Source organism: Pyrus communis, chromosome 2 (assembly GCF_041283825.1).
Source record: "Pyrus communis isolate YQ-2024b chromosome 2, ASM4128382v1, whole genome shotgun sequence".
NCBI lineage: Eukaryota > Viridiplantae > Streptophyta > Magnoliopsida > Rosales > Rosaceae > Pyrus > Pyrus communis.
This window is the reverse complement of record NC_142566.1, coordinates 20,481,379-20,506,073: the sequence shown is the minus strand read 5'-3', so window position 1 is coordinate 20,506,073 and position 24,695 is coordinate 20,481,379. Positions and strand designations below refer to the sequence as shown.

The window sequence follows — 24,695 nt, the reverse complement described above, 5'->3', positions numbered from 1 at the left end:
ACGCAATTCACGCGGCCGATGGAGTTTATCTACATTTGATGGCCACGACGGCGGCCAGGAAATATAGACAACGCCCCTCGGCGCGTAAAATTACCGGTGAAATGAATGTTCAGGCACCTGACATTTAATATCTTTTCAAAAACAATGTCACAAAAAACTCAAAACACAAAAGAAACAATACTTACAAAGGCCGAAGAGACTTCCTGTGGAGGAATGGGAGGGTCTTCGTCCTGCGGGTGGATCGGTGACTCAGCCGTGGCCTCAGGATCGACCATGGGTCTCTTGCCACGTTCCGCCGCAGTAGGACGTGGTCGAGCGGTCACCTCGACTACAGGAGGAGGATGGACGGGAGGAGAGTTGACTGGTCGACGGCGGCGTTGCAGCGGGACTTCGTCACTCTCGCTCTCGACATCCTGAACAAAAAGAGAACAGTTAGCATTACGATCAGAAACCTAAGGAAGCAAGTGAAAACAGAATTATACCTCCAAAACGACCGTTGGAGACAAGGGTGCCTCAGGTGCCACGACCGACTCCGAAGCTAGAGCGGGTGCGGCGTTTGGATCTGCCGGGGAAACGGCTGGAGGATTCGAGGTTGGGGAGGCCGCGGCTGCCGGCACAGATGGAGAGCCGGCGGGAGCAGGCGTCCCAGTAGTATCACTGGGAACGACATGAATTTCCCGGTCGCCCTTCTTCGCCAATTTCTTGACACGTTTAGAAGGGCGAGGGGTCTCCTCCGCAGGCTCGGCCTCTCGGTGGGGGCGCTTGGAAGGCACCGTTCGCTCGGTGACAAGGATTGCCTTCTTGGGCACTAGCTTCTTCGCCTTTGGCACCGCAGCGACTACTTCGACCGCCTTCGACCCACGACCCCCTGGAGCAAAGTAATTAATAACAGGGACGAGAAATAAAACAAAAGGAGGAAAGAAACGGAAATACTACCTTGGGCCGACTCCTTAGGGTGAGTCGAGGATGCTGATCTGGGCCGATCGCCGAAGATTTTCTTTACCAGATCTTCGGCCGGGGCGCCGAAGAAGTCTCCGGTATATTCCTCCCACCAATCCCCGAAGGTGTCAGTTCCCAAAGACTCAGGAACCGTCGGCCGAAGCCGAAATTTCCTGCACTTCTCCTGGAACTCCTGGTCTGACGTCTTGCATTCCCTTTCAGAGGAACCAGTAAGACGTCCCCGACTTAGGAGCGACCGAGAGGCGAGCAGGGGGACTGGACAGCCTTGAAGATAGCCGAGCTGCCGGGCGAGAAAATGAGGGTGATAAACCTCCCAGCTGGCTCGGCGAGCATCGCAACCAAGAGGAAGGTCGCGAGCCAAGACAAACGACCCCCAGCGCTGGCGGATGCCCGCATCCTCAGACTCGGCCCATGCTGCCGTAGGGAGTCTAAGCGAGGATGGGTACTCCTGGCGCTGGCACACCAAGAACTCGTCATCCGAGAGGACGTCGAGGCTGAGAAAGTGTTTGAAAACCTCGGCTGCCCGGTGAGGTGGCGCTGGTCGAGAGGCCAGTTGAAGGCCGAGGGCGGCCGTTCGCTGGAAGGCAGGAACCTCCGGTCGAAGGGTGGAGAAGTAGACCTGCAACCAGAGTTGGAACACCCAGAGGGGTCCGTTCTGGTGCGGGTCAATCTTGCCAATGGTCGCCTCGGCCAGGCAGCGGTAGAGGTTGGCGAGTATGGCTGGACTGAGCGCCAGCAAGCGACCATTAGCCAGTGCCTGGGCCACCGACATATTCTCCACCAGGCATTTATTTGACCTGGTACAACAGATGAATTTGTTGTACCAGTAGAAGAGGAAGGCCTCGTGCTCTCCCTTCCTAAGACCTTCTTCGCCTCGGCCGGCGAAGTGAAGAATGAGCGTGTTATAGTTGAAGAAATTCTTGTGCAGCTTCTGAACTTCTTCCCTTGAGGGCTCCCGGTCGTCCCGGCTTAGCGTCTCGACGGCCCTTTCGTCGAATAGTGCCTTCAGGTCGAGAGGAGAAGGGTATCCGGAAAGGGAAGCGTCAATAGGAAGGCCGGTCGGGGAAGTCCCAAGGATGGCCGAGACGTCAAGGATTGTGGGGCCGAGTGGGCCGAAAGGCAGGATCATGGTGTTGGTGGCCGAACACCATAGACTCAGGGCCGCCATAAGCAGCTCCTTATCCATGGCGACCTCCATGGTCGATAGGATGATGGCATCATAAATACCTAAAACCTTCCATTCCTTGGAGAAGAATGTGCTCATCCGGTCGACCCAGGCAGCCCAAGCCGCAGTAGTCGACGGCCAGGCTCCCTGAGGCCGCGCCAGAGTCCATTTCGACCAGTCGAACCCCTGCAGCAGGGGTGTTAGGCACTGTTCCTTGAGCAGGTTAGTGACAGACGACGGCACTGTGTCTCTGAAAAGGGGACCCAGAATTTGGTGGGTCGTGGCCATGTCTTCTTCAAATCGTAGCGTCTTGACGGCGCTCCGGTCGACGAAATCCTTGCACTTGTTGATCTCATCAGAGAACTTTGAAATGAAGGAGGCCATTTGTGGAGAAGAGATGTTTCTGGAAAAAGAAGGTATTGCAGAAGAACTGGAAGGTTTGATTTGAACGAACAAGGATGAGGAATTTGAGATTTTGGAATTTCTGAAAGCGTAAAAGGCAAATGGCAGAAATATGGGTATTTATAGGCCTTTCAGGATGAATATCAAACGTCTGGGATTCAAAAGGCACTGGTTCAAATTGGGGGGAAATTTAACCGGGAAAGGCTCAATCATTTCGGATATTTTGGGAAACTGCGAAGAGGGGATCGAGGAGTCGAAAATCCAGGACGCACGATTGCGTGCGACGCCAGTTTTAAGGCATTAATAAGGATGAGACGTTTCAGTTAGCGCACGGTTTCGAGGCCCACGATTGAAAGTTTTAAGAGCGGCGGAGAATCGACACGTGGCCACGCTTTGGGGGCAGCAAGAAAAGTGCAATCATGCTTCATAAATGCGCAGGAATAACGGTCATTAAGTTCAAAAAAGCAATAAACGTTTTCGCTTCTTCAAGGTCGAGGCCCGACCAAGAGCTAACAGTCGGCGACCTCAGAAGCGAGGGGGCAATGTTTGGGCCCGAAATATTATTGCTGGGCCGAGCAGCAGGATGTGCTCGGCCCAAGGAGATGATAAATACTATGGGCCGAATAATAAGGCCCGGGCCAGCTGGCAGGGTCGGCCAAATCCCATCAGAGGTAATCCGGATAAATAGAAAGGTCGAGGAAATCCTGATGCAATTAGGATTCTCGACCAGCAAGGAATGAAGTCCCGAAAAGAAGGAAAATTCATAATCCCAGTAGGAGTAGGATTGTTCGAGGAAGAGGCGAATTGGGAAAAGGACTCCCGATCCAAATCGGAGTCAGATTCAGGGAATGGGGGACTATAAATACAAGAAATCATGCAACAGAAAAGGACCTTCACAATCAGCATACAATTGCCCTGCGCAAAACCTCTCAAACACCTTGAGATTTTTCCTTTTCTTTTCCTGCCGACACACCTTCAGTTTGGATAAACAGCACTGTGGAAGCGCCCGGCGAGCACCTTCAGTTTGGATAAACAGCACTGCTGCCGCAGAATCAGCCGACCGAGAAGCACCTTCAGTTTGGATAAACAGCACTGCGTCGAGGTCGACCGATTATCTATCCAAGTCTCGGTCGAGAAAGGTTTTCGAACCTTTGTTGGCAGAGGTCACCTTGCTAAGCTTTCTCGGCATAGTTAGGTGTTACGAATCGCATTGCTCGGCGTACAGGACGCCGAGTGGTTTTATGATTGGATACTCGCAAGTAGGTTTCAGGGTTCGGCATTCCGACGGCCGAACTACGTTTACCATCAAGACATACATCACGTTCGAGTACCTGTGCCCATACACCTTGGTCTCGATTCGACGTGCTTATACTCTCACGAATATAATCACGGTGACCGAATCGGGCTCCGACGATTATTGAACTCCGCAGAATTGGCAGCCTTGTCTTCAGGCTGTAGAACTCAGAGACCGAGAGCGTTCCTTCCTCGGTCGCAATCGCAAGATACAGAAGTCAACGACGCGCTCCAAGCGACATCAACAAATTGTACTCCTCGGCCGAGCTCGGCCGACGAGTTGGCACGCCCCGCATTCAACCGAAGGACGTAGTTAGCTTACTAGTTGCTCGGCCTGCGCGCCACGTAGGTTTTGTAATTATTAGGGTCAACAAAAATATAAAGGGATGGGAAGAACACTCAAATAGGAAGGCAGACATCTGCCTCCAATAAATTCTCCAAAGTTCGGTCTAGAAAATTTCATGAAAAATATACGAGACGCCATTTTGTCCCCAACTCGACACGTGTCTTTTCAGAGCACAATTTATTCAGTATACACGTAGATACATATAGTGATTGGACTGCATCCAAGTACAAGAATCCTGAAGTTGGCCGGCTTTACAGCTTGGAACAAACGAAGCTCTGGACTCTGCGCCCCAACTGAAAGGCTCAAAAAGTCAAATCCGGTGTTTGGATTCCGGTGCTAATACCTCTTATCCGCGTTGAGGAATATCGTTATTCTCGATGGGGAAAGGCGGGGGCTGCTTCCCAAGCAAGAAGAAAGTCCCCTCCGGCGCCAGAAATCCCGACGCCGCCAGCCATGCCTCCGCGGCGCCGATTTCCACTGATGGCAATCCGAATTCCGCTCCCAAGCCAAATGACGACGTTGTCGTCGCCCAGTCACAACCGAATCCCGACCGGGTTCCGAAATTGAGGATATTCATAGTGTTCTACTCGATGTACGGGCACGTGGAGGGGCTGGCGCGGCGGATGAAGAAGGGGGTTGACGGCGTGGAGGGGGCGGAGGGGGTGCTGTACCGGGTGCCCGAGACCCTGCCGGCTGAGGTTTTGGAGGCTATGAAGGCGCCGCCGAAGGACCCTGAAATTCCAGAGATTTCTGCGGCGGAGTTGGTGGCTGCGGACGGGGTTTTGTTTGGGTTTCCGACGAGGTTCGGGAGCATGGCGGCGCAGATGAAGGCGTTTTTCGACTCGACGGGGCAGCTGTGGAAGGAGCAGAGCCTGGCTGGGAAGCCTGGTGGGTTTTTTGTCAGTACCGGGACTCAAGGCGGCGGCCAAGAAACCACTCTGTAAGCTTTTGCAGCATTTCTCAATTCTAACTTGGTTCTTTTTAATTCAAGAAGTTATGAATTTGAATTGGGAACTGAATTGTTTGGTTGGTTTTCTTATATGGTTTGCAAAATTGGGTTTTTATGCTTCTTAATTGATAATTTGTGAAGATTAATGGAGATTATTGTTGGCCAAATGAAGGTTCATCGGGTTTTTGCTGCGAAATTGACATGAAATTTTCAAGTATTATGGATGGTAGTTTTTGAGTTTGTGAGATTATTGTTTAATTCGAAATCGGATTAGTAAAGATTTGGTTTTTAAGGTAGCAATCTTTCCAATATGCATTTGAAGAAATGGCATGTCCTTGTGTTTCAGGATTAACGTGCGTAAATTTATCAGGTTGAACTGGCAAATATGTTTTAGAGGAAATTGACACACTCTAGGTTGCACAAAGATTGTGTATGATTATCTTCGTTTTGTGTAGTCTGTCTCAAACAATCTGAATCAGAAGCACCTTGTAACTTCTTATCCTTGGTATATTAGTATCGCATCCATCATTCGGATAAAGTTACTGCTATGGTTTTGGATGAAAGCCTCGAAAGGTTGATGTAAATTGATGAGAAAATTTAGTGAGACTTGTGTTCTTTTATTTATTGCAGATGGACGGCAATCACCCAGTTAGCACACCATGGAATGCTGTTTGTTCCTGTTGGGTATACTTTTGGAGCTGGCATGTTTAAGATGGACTCTGTACGAGGGGGTTCTCCATATGGTGCCGGTGTCTTTGCTGGCGACGGCACAAGAGGGCCAAGTGAAACTGAGTTGGCCCTTGCGGAGCATCAGGGGAAGTATATGGCATCAGTAGTCAAGAAGCTTGCATAAACGATTTCCAGACCTAGTATCATTCTCCGCTATCATTTTCGTTTCTGTTTGTCCATCTGAATGTATTCCTTCTGCGATTGTTCTTTATTTTCTCTCATTTCTGAGTTCTTTTCTGTTCAGAAAACACTGTAAAGGTTTTAGATTTGTTCTGCCTGATTCTGTCAAATAATTTGTGAATGTGTTGGGTGTGTCATTTTTTATACTTCCATTTCGAAAACATGTAATTCAGTTAGAACTTGATATATCAATAAAGTTCGTTTTCTTTACTATCCGTGATGATGAATCGTTGAATACTGTTCGAGTAGAAGTAATATTGCAGTGAAAAAGCAGTTAACTTTTCTTGCGTAACGTCTGCAATCTGCACCCTTTAGCAATCATCAATGTGGGATGTTCTTGGTGTAGAGAAAATCTAACGATGACTGCGTCGGATAAGTGCAAGTCGTTATTCGATTTTCGGACAAAGATGGCATAGACATCTGCAGTTGATGACAGCAGATGCAGATATGATACTCTATCAACTGCCTGCGCATTTCCATGTCCCATGTCTCGGGCAATCGACCAACAAAAGTCTATGTAGGCCACTCCTGATCGAGCAAAGCACACCGTGTCATTGCCGTGTCATCTCTATGATAAAGAGCGAACGTCCTCTCAAGAAAATATAATATAAAAAAATAGTACAATGCGACTTCTATCTTGGTATTGGGTAGGGCACCAAACACAATACAAGCTCGACCTTTGGCACAATACCAAAACCTTAGCAACGATATAATCTAACCTAGTTCAGTAGTGTACTTTAAGATAGTTGATCAAAATACGTTGGTTCTAACTTTATTGATAACCTAGTAGTAATGAAGTTGGCTTAAACAATGCAATTCCTTACCTGTAAAATTCGATACTTTTTCCTTGTAATTTCGATTAGATTAAATATTCTCCGATAAAAAAACAGAAATAGTAATTTTGTGGAAATTTCTTGTATCTTTCCAACCAGGATTCCAATTCCTGCGTCAAACTCAAGCGAATATAACCACTAGAGCGAATAATGTAGTTTTACGCAAGCTTTTTCCACGTAATGACATGTTTAACCCCACCCCTAGCGACAAAACAATGTATAATTATTAATTTTCAACGACCGATGGGGAAGCGACAAGGACATTTCCGGAAACTCACAACACACACTCAAACGAATTATATCGTTTTAAAGTCGGAAGCTTTTGCTTGTGAAGCTTACATATATTCACATTCACTCTCGCATTCAATTCACTCTCGCTTTCACTCTCTCCTCGTTTCTTCGACGATTCCAAGTTCGTCGCCGAAAAGCAGATATGGCGGACACTCTCAGTGCTCTGAGGTCTCTAATGGCGTCCCACTCTCCGCCTCTCGACGCCTTGGTCGTTCCTTCCGAAGATTATCACCAGGTCTGTCTCAATCTGTCAATTTCAATTGTGCCCCTGTCACTCGATATTAACGTTGTTTCCATTAAATCTTGTATCCGCAAATTTTCGATTTTACTCATGTTTTCTGTTCCTGGATCAAGATTGGAACTTTTCGATTGTAATTTGTAAATTCTGTGTTTTTTATTATTATTATTATTTCTTTTTAAGGATGTTGGGAGTGATTTTTGTGTTGGGATTTTATGTTGTAATTGCAGAGTGAGTATGTTTCGGAACGAGACAAACGGCGTGAGTTCGTTTCCGGCTTCACCGGGAGTGCTGGTTAGTATTGTCCTGTTGTTTGAGGATGTTGCTGTTTAAATTTTGATTGCTTTCAGTTGAATTTTGAAGCTTTTAATGTTGTCGTGCTGAACTTCTGTGTTGAATTTTGTTCAGGTCTGGCATTAATAACAAAGAACGAAGCACGGCTATGGACGGATGGTCGGTACTTTTTGCAGGCAACGCAAGAACTCAGTGACCAGTGGCAGCTTATGCGAATGGGAGAAGACCCGACCGTCGATGTCTGGATGGCAGATGTGAGTCACTGCTTCTTTGAGTAAATCCTACGATTATTTTCAATGTTGTATATTCCGTAGCCTTTAACCTTTTTGCATCGGCATTGACATTAAATTACGAGTTTCAGCGACTTTATGCATTCATATTGGACTCTGTATTAAGTGAATTTTGTGATTTGTTTTCATTAGAATCTACCTCAAGATTCAGCCATTGGTATTGATCCTTGGTGCGTGTCAATAAACACCGCGCAATTATGGGAGCGTGCCTTTGCCAAGAAACGACAGAAGTTGGTTCAGACTTCCACAAATTTGGTAGACGAAGTTTGGAAAAATCAGCCTCCCACAGAAATTAATCCCGTCATTGTACATCCTTTGGAATATGCTGGTCGTTCTGTTGCGGATAAGTTGAAGTATTTAACAGAAAAAATCGTACGAGAGAATGCTCGTGGTATAATCATCTCAGCGCTTGATGAGGTTAGTTGGTTCGGTGTGTTGCTTCAAGTGGCCTCGTACTTTTACTCTATTTTGAATTTGTCATTCGGTATCACGATTTAATTGCTATTCTGCAGGTTGCTTGGTTGTATAATATTCGGGGCACTGATGTTGCCTACAATCCAGTTGTTCATGCATTTGCTATCATGACATCCAACTCGGCTTTCCTTTATGTGGACAAAAGGAAGGTTTCCTCTGAGGTTAGTTAAATCATTGTATCATACACAGTTAACATTATTATCATACATAATACACACATCACCATCTTAATCTTAATCTTAAATCTTATTAAGCAACCTTCTTAAGACAGTGAGTATTGCTTGAAGTTGTCAAGCCACCAGTATTAATAGATGTATTTACTATTAGCCTTCACCAATTTGTGTGTCCGATTACTGATAACAGTGATTATACCCTTTGGACTAAATTACGATGTCCTCCATTTCTTGTTTCATATGTCCTTTTTTCCATGTTATAATGCAAGAGTGAGCATGAGCAGATAATCGGTTTAGTAGACACATCTGACAAATTCACTCGATATGCAGGTAAACTCTTACTTGGAAGAAAATGGCATCGAAGTTCGGGACTATAAATCAGTGAGCTCAGATGTTGCCTTGCTTGCATCTAATCAGCTCAAACCTTCATGTACAGTTAAAGGAACCGAAGCTGAAAAGCCTAATGGTGGAAACAAAGCAGAAGAAACAGATAATGACCTCATATGGGCTGACCCTGGTTCATGCTGTTATGCTTTGTATTCAAGACTAAACCCCGAAAAAGTTATCTTGCAGCCGTCGCCTTTGGCCCTAGCAAAAGCTCTAAAGGTAGCATGCTACACTTCCTATCTTATGGAGATAGCATATTGTTTCTGATGGTTGTGCCAGTGATTTTATTCAATTCATTTTTTCTTGTCAACTGATTGCTCTAAAATCTTAGAACCCGGTCGAGTTGGAAGGGTTAAGGAAAGCTCATATCCGAGATGGAGTAGCTGTTGTGCAATATCTTGTGTGGTTGGATAAGCAGGTAAATTGTGACACCTATGGTATCTTAATATCTTTAAATGTTCTAAACAATATTATTTTCTGATTTCCTATATGTTTTCCAGATTTTGATGCGTTTAGTTCCCTAGATTTGCAACAATATGAAAGGCCTGAACTAATGCTTGATCTTGTATGAAAAAAATGCAGGCGCAGGAGATATATGGGGCTTCCGGCTTCTTTTTGGAGGGGGAGGCAACAGATAAGAAAAACCAAACGTAAGTTTGAGTTTCCTTGTTGAATTTCATACCTCTCACCATGTGGATGAGATGCATCATGATCTTGATATAGAAACGTTTTATGTGTAAGTAAGATGTGAAAATCACACAAAGAACTGTTTTTGTCCAATTGCAGTTAGTGATCATCCATTCTTTGAACTTTCGTACAGTTGATGCCTTATACTGTTCTATGCTTAATTTAATGTTTTGATTGCTGAATATGTGCTGGGTGCCACCATTTTTTTAATTCTATTATATGTTCATGTGTTGATTGAATTGAATGAACTATGACAGGAGAACTGCAAAGCTAACCGAGGTGACTGTAAGTGATAAGCTGGAGGGCTTTCGAGCATCAAAAGAGGTAGTGTGAACTTTTAATACAAAAATCCAACATGATAGTAGCGAAATTCCTTTGATGCAAATGTGCTGACCCCTCATATATATTTCTTGATCCTGTGTTCTTTCTATTTGGTATATTTGCAGTCATGGTTCTGACTGTAAAACTTTTTCTCTTCCACACCTCAGAATATTTGCAACAAGCGGTTACAGAAAAATGAAATATGCAGTTCAATTTATTCTCAGATGTTTACTTGTATGCTTATCTACCTCCATGCATGTTTAGTTTGCTTTACATGATAGGAATTTCTTTTTCTGTTATATTTGCAGAACTTTAGAGGTTTGAGTTTCCCGACTATTTCGTCTGTTGGCCCAAATGCGGCAATCATTCATTATTCACCGGAAGCAGAAACTTGTGCTGAGTTTGATCCAGACAGCATCTATCTTTTTGACTCTGGGGCACAGGTTTGTCAACTTTCATTTGGCTGAAAAAAAATTGCCAACCAATTTCATGCATTTATGTTCTAGCATGCTCACTTACTCATGATGCTTCTGTTCTTTCAATTGGTAATGTTGATGACATGGTTGCAGTATCTTGATGGAACAACTGACATAACACGGACGGTTCATTTTGGAAAACCTTCAGCTCATGAGAAAGCATGCTATACGGCAGTAAGTTCTTTTTGTTTTGTTATTTGGTTGTTGAACTCATCCTAATTTGAACACTGTTGTTCTAACTCTGTTTTGTTATGCTTTGAATTGCCAAAATCTTGTACCTATTCATCCCTGTATTCTGTTACTCATGATCCATTGTCACCACACCTACAGTTTATAACCACCGTAGCCCTTGTATCCACTCCCACTGACCTTCATCACCGTTCAACGTATACTACTGCTACGAACATTTTGTAGTTTTTGACTCATTATTTACACTGCCTTCCTCAAGCTTATTACTACTATTGAAAAGATTTCAGTTTACCATGGCATAAAATAACCACAAATGAAGCAGTACTATCTACATTAGCCTTTTACGCTAGAAACTCAATTCCAAATCCCCATGTTATATCCATCCATCAAAATGGACCCTTAGATTTAACTGATAATGAACGAGTTAAATGAATTTAGATTCACAATGGGATTTCATTATTTTCATGTTCTTAATTTTTACTCTCTGCATTACATAATTTAGATCCACAACAGTTGAGTCCTTTATGTCCTACATACGTAGACTGTTATCCCAAAATTCCTTCAAGCCAATCCTCATTTTAGGGTTATATGAAGTAGCGTGATGTGCTGCATATTGTGCAGGTCCTCAAGGGTCATATAGGTCTCGGGAATGCTCGATTTCCTAATGGAACCAATGGTATTTCATGCTTGTCTTTTTTTCTTTTTTAATCAGATTTTTCAAGTGTAAGCATGTCTTAGTTGAATACATTTTCGTCGTTAACTTTTTACAGGAAATGCGCTCGACATTCTTGCTCGAGTTCCTTTGTGGAAGAGTGGTCTTGATTATCGACATGGTACTGGTCATGGGGTTGGGTCTTATCTAAATGTTCATGAAGGTAAATATTAACGAGAACTGCTCATTCTTTACTCTCCAATGTAGTGTTTAATTTGAGCTTATTAATGAATTTTCGATTCTTCCTTCCATTTGCACTGGTTGAGCAGGTCCACATTTAATTAGTTTCAGACCACATGCTCGAAATGTCCCACTGCAAGTTTCCATGACTGTAACAGATGGTTAGTATCAGAGTATACAATTACTCATTATTATTTATTTTGTTTTACACTTGTATAAAACCTTTCTCAAACTCAACAAAGAATTCAATCCCACATACTGGAGGATAGCCACGCATCAGGAATCATGATTGATATTGTATCTTATGTTGACTATCTCTTATCTTATGTTGTAGTTCATGCATAATGATTGATCGATATTGTGGGAGGTTCTCCCTTTCTCGTTGTCTTTAGAATCTGTGCTCAAGTAATCATGTTTCTTGAATTTTTTATTGTTCATGCATTGCTCATGCTGACAACTTATTAGTCATACTTGGTTAGGGCATGCATCTATGAATTGTTTTGAGTGTCAACGAATGGGAGTTGTTAGTAGCTTCTTGAATGGGACTATGTGACTTGTAAGTACCCTTTAGACTGACTGTAGAACTGCACTTTTCAGAACCTGGATACTACGAGGACGGGAAATTTGGTATAAGATTGGAGAACGTGCTTGTAATCAACGAAGCTGATACAAAGTTCAACTTTGGTGACAAGGGTTACTTGCAATTTGAGCATATAACATGGGTAAGTGCCCAATTTGCTACTTTCCTTACCATTAAATAGTTCGATTTCCATGCTATGCGTGACTTTTCTTTTTCTTTTCGATTGGATCAAATGACTTGCACATAAAACATTGGACATGAACTTAATTTGGACACGAGTTAACTTAGTCGCACAGCGGCCTGGCATTTATGTTACCACAACACTTTCTCCCTCAATTTATCGATTATAGAGCAAGATATCGTGTAATTGTCCAGAAACGACAGAGACTTATACTGGGTTGATCAATTTCCAAATCGATATTGTGGAATTTTCCAGAAAGAACACAGGTGGTGGAGCTGATCTAAAATTTTCTCGGTTTTATTCTCTTACCAGGCACCATACCAGAGAAAGTTGATCGACTTGAGTCTTTTAGTACCTGAAGAACTGGAATGGCTCAACACCTACCATTCCAAATGTAGGGACATTCTGGCTCCATACTTGGATGAATCTGAGAAGGCATGGCTGAAAAAAGCCACTGAACCCATAAGCGCGTGAGCTGCATCCCTCCTTCGCTTCTCTCCGAGAGAAAAGCGAGCTTTCTGAATGTGCATATTGACTCAGTAATGAATAAAAATGTATATTGTATCTCGAGATCAGTAGTATCTCGTGTGCCATCTGTTTTTATGATCGTTTATTTGGAAACTTGCTACCTTTTTTTCGAAGTCTTCGTTGTTTAAACATCGATAATGCATTCCTACCATGCAATGTTACCGAGAAATCGGACCTATGACACCGATGATTCGATTCTCTGGACTGTTAGCCTTTACGATTCGTTATTTGTGCATGCCTCAAGCCCTATCTGCACGCAGTCTCAACCTTCCGGCGTAGGGCGTTGGTCTCTCGTAGTCTTACCAATTTGGGCAGTGCATTGAACGAAGACCCTCCTCCTCACTCATAGCTGCTTCCCCAATCCGAGTAATTAAACCGAAGGCTTATTAGTCGAAATGCCCTCTGAAACTGTCATTGCGTCACAGTTTACCGTTGAAACTGGTTTTGTCTCATTTTGCCGACATTTTCAACTTTTTTTATTTGTGCATGCCTCAAGCCCTATCTGCACGCAGTCTCAACCTTCCGGCGTAGGGCGTTGGTCTCTCGTAGTCTTACCAATTTGGGCAGTGCATTGAACGAAGACCCTCCTCCTCACTCATAGCTGCTTCCCCAATCCGAGTAATTAAACCGAAGGCTTATTAGTCGAAATGCCCTCTGAAACTGTCATTGCGTCACAGTTTACCGTTGAAACTGGTTTTGTCTCATTTTGCCGACATTTTCAACTTTTTTTACTCAATTTATCCACTTCTGTTAATGGACTGTTAAATTTAAGGGTATTTTGGACATTTCAGTTTTTGCACATTGTTTACCTTTAGCCACCACACTAAACAAGTCTCAATTTTATTTTTGACAACTCTAATTCAAACGCATAAATTTTGGGTAGTTTTAAAAATAAATTATTCAATCAATAGAAAAATTCCGAGCAACAAAATCATTGTATCAACCAAAATAAGGGTTACATTTGTTCGTAGAGTCATTTCACTTGCAAGACATTCATGTATTGGCTCGAAACTTTGCAATTGAAAAATAATCATTACAACAAAACCAGTGTACCATTAAGCTATCCTATTCCTATCCAAAATACTTCCCAAACCAAAAAAAAATCATTTTAAAGAAAATGTGCACATTTTGAAACAAAAAATTTCACATTGTTGAGCACTGATTCCACTAGGCATGAGCTTGTTCAAACTGTGCACATTTTCTTTAATTGATTTTTTTGGTTTGGGAAGCATTTTGGATAGGATAGCTTAATGGTATAATGATTTTGTAGTAATGAATATTTTTCAATTGCAAAGTTTTGAACCAATACATGGATGTCTTGCAAGTGAAATGACTTTACGAACAAATGTAACCCTTATTTTGGTTAATACAATGATTTTGTTGCTTGAAAATTTTCTATTGATTGAATAATTTACTTTTTAAAATGCCCAAAATTTATGCATTTGAATTAAAGTTGTCAAAAATAAAATTGAGACTTGTTTAGTGTGGGTAAATAAATGTGTAAAAATTGAAATGTCTAAAATACCCTTAAATTTAACAGTCCACTAACGGAAGTGGGTAAAGTGAGACAAAAAAGTTGAAAATATCAGTTTTAGGGGGCAAAGTGCAACAAAACTAGTTTCAAGGGGTAAACTGAGACTCAACGGTAGTTTCAGGAGGTATTTCGACTAATAAACCTTAAACCAAATCATTCTGCATTCTTAGAATTAACAGCGATTACGTGTTCTAATTTTAGGACATGAAAGCACATGATTAACTTGAAATACCGTTAATCTTGCATTGTTATGTGTTTCTCCTGTCATGAACACGTTATTCCTCCTGCTTAGTAGCTCACCATTAAGGCTTGACTGTCTTCTCACTGCACGTTGAAACCCATCACTTAGATGATTGGATCTAGATCTTCTCCTTGCTGCCCATATGTTCGCAATAGAATTAAAAAACATTAAGCTTACCAATTTAAAAGCAACAAGAAAAGTACCTTAAAACGTAAGGGGAGAATTGTCTTGGTGTTAGGGTTTCATTTTTAATTTTGTGTTTGGTTACAAACTTTTTCTTTCTCCTTGGCATGAATTAATGTAGAATTTCATTTGCAGTAAAAAAAAAAAAAAAAAAAAACAAAAACAAAAACAAAAACAAAAGCATCTTGAAACAAACATATTCTTATTTCACTAATTGGACTTGGCTGTATGAATCTTAGAATGTCATTGCACTCGATTTTGCGTTAATTCTTCCGTTAGATTCAAGTACTTTATAAACATCTCGAAAAATGTTACATTAATTATTATCGTTCATTGAACTTAAACTTACAACCTGTTTTCAAATTCATAATAAAATGAAGATTGATAGAATAGCACAAACCAAAATTTGTCGCTATTAGTTAATACTGAAAGATTCAGCCAACATTTTTATACTATTTAAGTTATTTGTTCACGTACTCCTTTTTTTTTTTTTTTGGTAAACAATTTGTTTACTCCAAAGTTGGCGTTGCTTGTTGATCCCTCACTTGCTTAGCCAATTCAGAGAGTTTGTTGACATCTTGTGATTGTCTCTATATTTTAAAAGGTGTCCAAGTGCCAACTGATCAGTTGCATTGAGTTGTCATAGTTGTCATAGCTTGCACACAACTTATCTTGTTGGCACCAACACAATTATTAACCAGACCTTATGCAAAAACGCATTTTTTGTATATAACGGATTTTTTTCTTGTGATTTGGAATTGGTCATTGTTTGCCAAAAGTTTCCCCTCAAGAGTGGTCCTTATTCTTTAACAAGAAATGCCATTTTAATAGTAAGGTTGTTCAATTAAATTTGATAACTTAATTAAACTTCTTATTTATCGTAACGCTAAAAGCAACCCCAAATACAATAAGAACACAAGACAAGATGAAATAATGCTTGGAAGCATTATTGAGATAAGTAGTAAAATACGGAGACAAAACTGTCTACTAGTATGTACGTCTAGTTAATGAGTTTTGCAAGTCTTATTGTACTCATTTATCCAAGTGTTTGTTTTGGCATGAGAGTCCAAAGATTTTTCCAATAGTGGGAGTTGCCTCGTTAAATCCTACATATTATGTGCACACTTTATTTAAACTTAAGCCTAGAAAAGAATGGAGCAACGATGAGTGTAGCTGTAGCATTGTGCACATTTTATTTTGGTGTTGCTTTTTGTTTTGATAGAAGAAAACAAATTCACAGTGGTTTTGCCTCAACAAGTCAATCACATAATTTTTTTTTATGCTTTAAATTAAGAATGAATGAATAATGTTTTTTCGAGTGACAATACAGCCCTAATAAACATTGTTTTGCATTGAGTTGTCATAGTCGTCACAACTTGCACACACCCTATCTTGTTGGCACCAATCCGGCAATCAACTAGACCGTATGTAAAAATGCATTTGTCACAAAAAACGGAATTTTTCTTATGGTTTGGAATCGGTCATTGTTTGCCAGGAGAGCATCAAGTTCCCCCTCAAGAGTGGTCCTTATTCTTTAACAAGAAAAGCCATTTAATTAGTAAGGTTGTTCATTAAAATTCTTTATTTATCATAACGCTAAAAGCAACTCCAAATACAACAAGAACATAAAACAAGATGAATTCACGCTCGAAAGCATTATTGAGATGATTAAGTAACAAGAGAATGCCTCCAAATCAGTTTCGGACGTTAACATTGGCAAGCTTCATGTGCATCGACTCGCCATGCTTTGCAAATTGAGAAAGAGCATTACGAGATGAACCCCCTTCTTCCAAAGCCTTTGCGGCACTTTCTTTTAGCTTCTTCATTCTTTCCCTCAAAACAAAGCCTTTTTGGTCCTCCATAATCATCCTCACCATTTCCTCTATCTCTTTTCCATCCACCATTTTCTTCCACGGCGGTATCTTCGACCGCACTGCCACTTTGAACTCTTCTGTCAACAGTGTGGCGTTCGGCCTCTGCTCCGCATGAAGAGGCCAAACAATCATAGGCACTCCATTGGTTAGGCTCTCTAGAGTTGAGCTCCAACCACAATGCGACAAAAATCCTCCGACCGATGGATGGGCCAAAATCTCAACTTGTGGGGCCCACAAAGGAATAACAAGCCCAAGGTCCTTGGTTCGATCAACAAACCCTTCAGGCAAGTACTTCAACAGGTCTTCATTATCACAGTCAGCCGTAAAATAGGCCGCATCCGCAGTTGTTGTGGTGGGAGCGCGTATCACCCAAATGAATCGTTGTTGGCTGAACTCCAAACCCCAAGCAATCTCAGTCATTTGCTCGTGCGACAAAGCCCCACCACTACCAAACGACACGAAAATTACGGAGTCACTAGGTTGCTTGTCTAGCCAATCAAACACCTTTCCCTTTGAACATGACAAATCATTAGGCCTTATTATGGGCCCAATTGGATAAACCGGCACTGTCAAGTGCTGCCCCAACAAGTTCTCATCTCTAAGCGCCGCAAGGGTAGTGGGCTCTAACTCCTCCCAGGTGTTTAGCAAGATCCCATCACTACACTTAGGGATCCGGCTTGCTATCCCAACAAAATCATGGTATTGCTGGTTGGTCCGGTACAACATAACATCAAAGACATCGAGCTGCGGACGGAACTCCCTACAACCTGGGATCTTCAACGGCTCTTTGTGGTCAACGAAGTTTCCTTCGACTTCCTTGTCGAATGTCAGAGAGCAAATCAAGAACGAGAAAAACCATGCATTGGAAGCAAAGAACAAGTACTTTGGAATCCCTAGCTCCTCGGCAATGGGAAACGATTCGGTGCCGAACAGGTCCACGATAAGCATGGTCGGGGTGAACTTCATGGCACGTACGGCTGACCGGAACTCATGTCGTAGCTCTCGCATCATTACGACCAGGTTTGTAGTGACTGAGGTGTCCGGGCCCACGAGGCCAGAAATGTCCGGGCGTGGGAGTTGGACGATGTCCAATATTTTTGTGGACGTGGCTGCCTTGAGTTCCGCCTCGGAAGACGGGGAGATGAAGATTGTGACCGCAAAGTTTAGCTGCGTGACGAGCCGTTTTCCTAGCTCGAGGACGGGAATAAGGTGCCCCATTCCCGGGCCGCAGAGAATGGCTGCATGTTGCTTGGAGCTCATGATCTCCGCTGGACCTAGACTTAGAGAGGAGGTTGAGAGATAGAGACTCAAATTCTCAAAGAAAGAACAATAAGTGCAACAAGTAAGCCAAGTTTGTAAGGAATTAAGTGGTAGAGACAATATTGAACTAGGTGTGACGGCAGACGCACTAATTTAATTCGACGGTACATGATAATTTGATCTCACACTAAAACCCTCAATTTCTAATTTAATTTTTCCATATTGAATCTTACATATGATACCAAAAACCTTCAAATTAAAGAATATTACTGCCTATTTCATACAATAGAAAGAGAGAAATCGAACAGTTAAGAAAAAGTGAATACCTTGTAAGGTGCTTGTGCGTGTGCGAGGGGGTGTCTGTGGGCAGAGTGGCCGCGGAGAGGTCGAAGAGGAAGAGTAGAAGATGAAGGCCGAAGTCTTGTTTTAACTCTCTGGGCGTAGAAGAGTCTTAAATTTTATTTGGTTAGTCAATAGTTTGGGCTTGTTTCATTTAATATTGTAAGAAAAACTTGTCATGGGTCCATTCCTGCCTACGTTTTTTGAAGAGCCTGATAAGATAAAATCAAACGAACCATACGTAATACGTCTATGCCATATTTTTCAAGTATAATATACGTTTTTTAACTAATACAAACAAGTTGTTAGGAGAGAGATTTTTTTTTTTTTTTTTCTTTTCGTTTAATTTGGAAAAATGAATGAGTGTCAACTAAAAATTTAGGAGCCGCTAGGCAATTTGATAACAATATCATTTTCAACTTTTGTTTTTCATTTTTTTTAAACTAAAATCTTGTTTGGTAACTACTTTCAAATTTTAGTTTCCAAAGAAACAAAAACTGAAAACTGCTTTCTTAGGTTTCAAAATTTGGCCTTGAGATTCCATTTTTTGGTTTTCAGTTTTCATTTTTTTTAAAACTAAAAACTAAAAGTAGCTAGCAAACAAGATTTTAGTTTTTAGTTTTCAAAAAAGTAAAAACAAAAAATAAACATGAAATGGTTATTAAACGGCTCACACCCCAACCTGGATACCCACGTGGATACTGAAGTTAAGGCATGATGGCTGACACTACGAAGGGTGGCGAAGCCAAAGGTGAAGGTGATGTGTAAGTACGAACAAATTAAAGCTTAAAATTAAAACAAGAGTGCCTAGTGTGCGGGATGAACCCAATAAGTGATTATTTTTGTCTAAATTTATCTCTCATGCTATCAATCACAAAAATAACTAGCATTTTAAAGACATTCACTCACTCAAATAAGTTGGTCATACATATACATCCATGTAAGTAGGTCTTGGTATCTAACTTGATTTGATTTTTGGACTAACGTTTGAGTGGTTGAAATATTTTTGGAGCAGCCCAATAATCTTTTAGTTGCCATGTTCTATGGAAAGTCAGTCGCAGCTAATTTGATAATATTGACAATAATAATTTGTTTTGAATTCATTTTTGGTGATAATCAAATTTAAAATGGCTCATTTTACAAATGAATCAGACTCTCTCAAAATGAGACTATTCATGAACTCTTTGATATCTCATTTTCTTGCACGATACTTTATAATATTAACACGACAATTATGTCAAAAATATAAAGTGATGAAAATTCATGAATAGCCTTCCTTTTAAAAAGTTCTCTTTAGCATTTCTCTTTTTTAAGTTATACATATTATTGCCTTCACCAGCAAAGAGAGAAATCATTACTCTAGGACTGCCCTTGAGTTTTCGTGAAAGTGAAAAGGCTGTTACATTTTTTAGTTCTTTCAAAAGAATAATGTTAGGAGATCAAATTTTGTAAATCAAATGACATAGTTGGTGATAATTAGATTATTACTTAATTATTGATTAACATACTTATTTTCTATTGGTGACACATCATTTGATTTACAAATTTAGTTTAAAATTTAGTATCCCTAATGTGGATGCAAATTTTCGCCTTCTCCTTCTTTGACAAAATTGCACCTACAAAACAATCAACACCTTTGGTCAAGGCCAAGAGCCTCACGCGCCCACGATGAATGGGGGGGCTTCGCCAGAAGAACCTCCGATGCCAAAGTTAGAATTTAGAGAGAAAAATGTTTGGAGAGTTTTGCAAGAGTGTGTAACCTAACTTTTTAGAGAAAATAAGGTCCAATTTATAGAGCATGGCCGGCCCTCTTTGGAAGAGAGAGTGGCCGGCCCTTGTGTGTTTTTTGGGGTGTAATGGGTGAGTTATTTGGCAATTAATGAATTAATTAGGTAATAAATCCATTAATTGGCCAATTAACTCAATTTATATGGAATGTTGTGAAGGTTATGGAGTAAATACCTTGTAGGAAATATAAGATGAGGATGGATGAAATAATTTTGAATTTGTTACCTATTTTGGGCACTTTTAGCTTGGTTGAGGGATGCTTGCCCGCTGCTCACCCGTAGGAAACCTGGTGTGGCTCGAGGGTAATTTTGTCCTTTTAACCCAAAAATCCACGTGTCGCCTCTTGATTATTTTTGACTCCACACCTAACATTATCACTTCTAAAATCTTTGAAAACTTTTTGGTGGCGGCATTTATTCATTTTGAATTCATTGGTTTTTGAAATAAGAGAAAAATGTGTTATTGCCTTTTATTTTGGGTAAGATAGTAAGACCAATTTTTTAAACCAAACTTGCGAATAAATTGATGTGTCACCAATAAGAAACAAACACATTAATCGACACTTAATTGATAATCTAATCATCCACAATCATATCATTTGGTTTGCAAATTTAACTTTTAAAATTTTGATTTCCCTAATATTACCCTTCGATTTTTTAAAAAAGAGACAAAGAGAGCTGCTGCTTTTTGGCTTGACAGAAGAAAACGAATTTGGTGCTGCTGCTGCCGTATCACACTCACACGTATTACTCAGTGCAACATGTATGTTTAAGAGAAAATAATATTTTTCGTGTTGTTTTTTACCGGCTTTTAATAAGAAATCAATTATAAAAATGTACTTTTTAATTTTCATTATTGATTGATTTTTAAAAATCATTTCATTCAAACATTCTGCATGATTGCGTTAATATTAGCAATGCTTGAGAAGAAGGTGTTTGATGGTCGCTTTAGTGTGATGCTACTTTCACTCGAAGACTAAAGAGAGATAGAATAGCAAAGCCCAAGAAAAAACTGCTTTCTAGTTGTATGTCTAGTTGATGAGTTTTGTAAGTCTTTTTGTACTCATTTCTCTTAGTGTTTATTCTAACTTGGGAGCCGAAGATTTTCCCAATTGTGAGATTTGCCTCTTTAAATTCTACATTTGGTGTGCACATTTTACTTATCTTTTTAATTGCAAATATGTAGGATAGTTTGGTATGTGATGTGGATTTGAAAACTAAATTGAAAGTTGAATTTGAATTGAATTTTAAATTGGAATCTATTCACTGCCCTCTCTAACTTAAGTTATTACCCATTCTAGAACTTTCAATTCCATTCTAGAACTATGAATTGGCACCATAGCAGATCACTAGAATACTTAGTGAGATCCGTGGGTAGTCTAGGATGAATCGTGTTGTAGGTTCAATTAATTTCTCATCCACCACACTTTGATGGTGACAAGTATGCTGCGTGGAAGGCGAAAATGAAATCTTTTATGTGGGCATTTGATGACAAAGCGTGGCTTGCGTTTAAGACTGCTAGAAACCTCTAACAATTGAAGAAATAAAAGGTGAAGGAGAGTCCTATGTGTCAATAACTAAGTTTAAGCCTAGAAAAGAATGGAGCAATGATGAGTGCAACTCTAGCACTTTTAACCAAAGGGCCTTAGATTGCTTTATTCACATCCCTATTGTATGAATAATTCAATTACATAATCTTTTTTATGCTTTAAATTAAGAAAGAATGAATAATACTTTTTGGAGTGGCAATAACAGCTCTAAAAAATAATGTGTTGTTGTTTGGACCCAAAATTACACCATCGGCTCAAATAATCGAGGTCATCGGATGATTAGAGATTTTTCTTAACATTACTATTGGTTTTTTTTTTTTTTTTTTTTTATCATAGTAATTATCTTGAAAATATCCTTGAAGTGTACAGAGTTGTGATACGCATAAAGCTCCATTCAGAAGAGGTTATGTGAAATGCCTATGGAGCCAAAAATAATCACAAGGCGACAAGTGGATTTTGGATAAAAGAGGACAAAAATACCCTTGAGACATACTGGGATTCCTATGCGCGAGCAGCGGGCAATCATCCCTCAACCAAGTCAAAAGTGCCCAAATAAGGTAACAAATTCAAAATTATTTCATCCTTCTCATTCCATATTCTCTACAAAGCAATCATTCCATAACCTTCAAAACATTCCAGAAAAAATAGGTTAATTGGTTAATTAATGGATTTATTTCCTAGTTAATCCATTAATCACCAATTAAATCACCCATTACACAAATTTTCACCCATTACACACCAAAAATACCCCAAGCGGCCGGCCACCTTTTCTCCAAAGGGGACCGGCCATGCTCTATATAGCTAAGTCCACACTCTTGCAAAATTCCATAAACTCTCTAAACACTTTTCTCTCTAAATTTTAAGTTTGGCCGAAGAAGGCCAAAGCCCCCCCCCCAACATCATCGTGGGCACGTGAGGCTCTTGGCCTTAACCCTATTGTTTTGTAGGTGCAATTTTGTCCAAGAAGAAGAAGGCGGAAATTTGCATCCACAAATTGATGCTTTCATTGAGAGTTGAGTCCTACACTCGTAGAAGACTCTCGCATAAAAGGTTTTTCTCTATTTTTTCTTGTCCATTTGTATATTTTTCGTACGTTCTTATTATTAGAATTTTTTATTTGCTAAGATTCTTTGATAAAACGTAAAAGAGAAATACAATGGCTATAAATTTAGAAAATTCCACAAGTGAAATTTCCAATATTTAAGAAATGGGACCACAGTAATCCACGAGGCTAAATGTGATCATAACTGGAGCGGCACCACCGCTATGGGGCTTCACTATGGCAACCACCGCGGTGGCCACCACCCGCAGCGAGGTCCATGGCACCACCATCACGGCCTGAGCCGTGCCATCTAAGGCCCACGGCACCAAAACCACGGCCTAAGCAATGTCATTCCAAGCCCAACACGAGCCTAACGCGTTACCAAGCCAAGCCCTAGCTTTGCACCCATGTGCGCCATATACCGACCAGCCCATTCTTATAACCCAACCTGCTCCCACCGAGCAGCCCATTCCAGTGGCCCAACCTGCTTCCGCGGCCCAACCTGCTCTCGCGGCCCAATCTGCTCCCGTGGCCTTCTAAGCAGCTCAAATCGATCCAAGATTAGTTCAACCATCCCGGCTCTAAATTTTTGGACTGACGATCGAACTGGGAGTATTTTCACCATATTTTTCTGCGGATTTGACATTTCCTAACTCAAACCTCGTGCTTGGAATCTACCACACTTCCACTGCTCAAGGAGACACATTCCTTCCAAGCTATTTCAACCCAAATGGAGAACAACACTTGTCTCGACAAGCATCCTCGCACAACAAACAACCTTGGTGAACAGCTCCTACAGCACACCGAGGTGCAACGTGCCCCAAACCAGGTGTCCCGAAGTAGGATAAGGGCAGACAAAGAACCTCTCCAGCAGCGTCCTGGCAAGCAGCCACGAACTGAGCGTTCAGGCAGTGTACACTTCTTATTAGGCCCCCGAGATAGCGTATACTCCCGTCTTAGCACGCGGAGGAGCGTGCACTCTCGACTAGGCCCACAAACGAGCGTACATTCATTGTTGGGGTCACATTCCGATAGTTAACATGAGCAACCTTCCAGGCGAAGTGTTCATTTACAGCTAAGCCTGCAAGAAGCATATTCCACCTCATATTGGAGTAGGCAGCACGGCGGACGGAGAGAAGCAGTCACTCAATTCGGCTCAAGTTCATTCGGCAACTTGCGAAGAACTCGCTCGCCTGCTAGGTACATACTACACGCACCGCATTCGCGACATAGAAAAGCCAAACACATGGAAAAGAATCCTAGAGCAGAAAGTCACGATTCGGGGCAGTCGAGAAATCTGCTACCCCAATAAAGGCCAATTCAGGAAGAAGTAAAGAGACTCTTGACGAAGCGATTATGTGATTTCCAACGCAACAAGGTCACCAACAAGGCACTACGATGAAACATGTTCAACATAAGCAGGTCACTTTTCACGGATGAGATCGAGCAGGTAGAGCCTCTATGCGAGTTCAGAATGCCACATTTCACATCTTTCAAAAGGGATGAAGAACCGGAGAGACATTTGAAGCATTATCGAAGCACAATGATCCTCTATCAAAACAACAATGATCTCATGTGCAAGATATTCGCCACCACTCTACAAGGCGAAGCGCAAGATTGGTTTTACACCTTGCCGCCAAAATCTGTATGAAGTTTCAACGAACTTTCTTCGGTTTTTACCAAAGAATATTCATCATATCGCTCGATCAAAAAGAAGTCCGACCATTTGTTCAACGTCAAGAAAAACCCAAAAGAGTCGCTTCATGACTATGTGAAGAGGTTCAAAGCAAAGAAGGAAAAGATAGTCGGATATAACGACTTGATAGCTAGAACAGCTTTCCAAAAAGGACTTCCAGCAGACCACCAGTTATTCAGAAAATTGATCATGAAAGAAGATCTAACTCTAGCAGACTATTTTGCTCTGGCAGAGAAGTATGCACTTTGGGATAAGGCACGCTAATGCACATTCAAGGACTTGAAGAAGTACCTGACATCACCTCCCTACTATCCAAACTGGAAGCAGAGGA

The 24,695-nt window shown here is 41.3% G+C and overlaps 3 protein-coding genes across 5 annotated transcripts; 2 read left to right on the top strand and 1 right to left on the bottom strand.

The window, feature by feature from the left end:
- The first annotated feature begins 4,368 nt into the window (after window positions 1-4,368).
- On the top strand, window positions 4,369-6,239 carry LOC137747704 (putative NAD(P)H dehydrogenase (quinone) FQR1-like 2). Its single transcript, XM_068487864.2, has 2 exons — window positions 4,369-5,106; window positions 5,746-6,239. Exons 1-2 carry the CDS (start codon window positions 4,544-4,546, stop codon window positions 5,966-5,968), a joined length of 786 nt encoding a protein of 261 aa, XP_068343965.2. The 5' UTR covers window positions 4,369-4,543; the 3' UTR covers window positions 5,969-6,239.
- An 871-nt stretch (window positions 6,240-7,110) lies between these two features.
- LOC137746768 (aminopeptidase P1) lies at window positions 7,111-12,971 on the top strand. The gene is made up of 16 exons (XM_068486773.2): window positions 7,111-7,383; window positions 7,617-7,680; window positions 7,795-7,934; window positions 8,103-8,387; window positions 8,483-8,605; window positions 8,948-9,223; window positions 9,336-9,422; window positions 9,587-9,654; window positions 9,949-10,015; window positions 10,321-10,455; window positions 10,582-10,662; window positions 11,299-11,353; window positions 11,448-11,552; window positions 11,659-11,730; window positions 12,167-12,291; window positions 12,643-12,971. The coding sequence occupies exons 1-16, from the start codon at window positions 7,291-7,293 to the stop codon at window positions 12,802-12,804; spliced, it is 1,938 nt and encodes a 645-aa protein (XP_068342874.2). The 5' UTR covers window positions 7,111-7,290; the 3' UTR covers window positions 12,805-12,971.
- Window positions 12,972-16,366: 3,395 nt separating this feature from the next.
- LOC137747590 (anthocyanidin 3-O-glucosyltransferase 5) lies at window positions 16,367-18,548 on the bottom strand. 3 transcript variants are annotated; one of them, XM_068487724.2, is made up of 2 exons: window positions 18,277-18,548; window positions 16,367-17,964 (listed from the first exon to the last, which is right to left on the bottom strand). In XM_068487724.2, exon 2 carries the CDS (start codon window positions 17,948-17,950, stop codon window positions 16,511-16,513), a length of 1,440 nt encoding a protein of 479 aa, XP_068343825.2. In that variant the 5' UTR covers window positions 17,951-17,964; window positions 18,277-18,548; the 3' UTR covers window positions 16,367-16,510. The 3 variants fall into 3 exon arrangements, with proteins under 3 accessions (XP_068343825.2, XP_088542222.1, XP_088542226.1); XM_088686096.1 differs by having other exon boundaries at window positions 16,367-18,004; window positions 18,277-18,418; XM_088686100.1 differs by having other exon boundaries at window positions 16,367-17,969; window positions 18,277-18,418.
- Window positions 18,549-24,695: the final 6,147 nt, after the last annotated feature.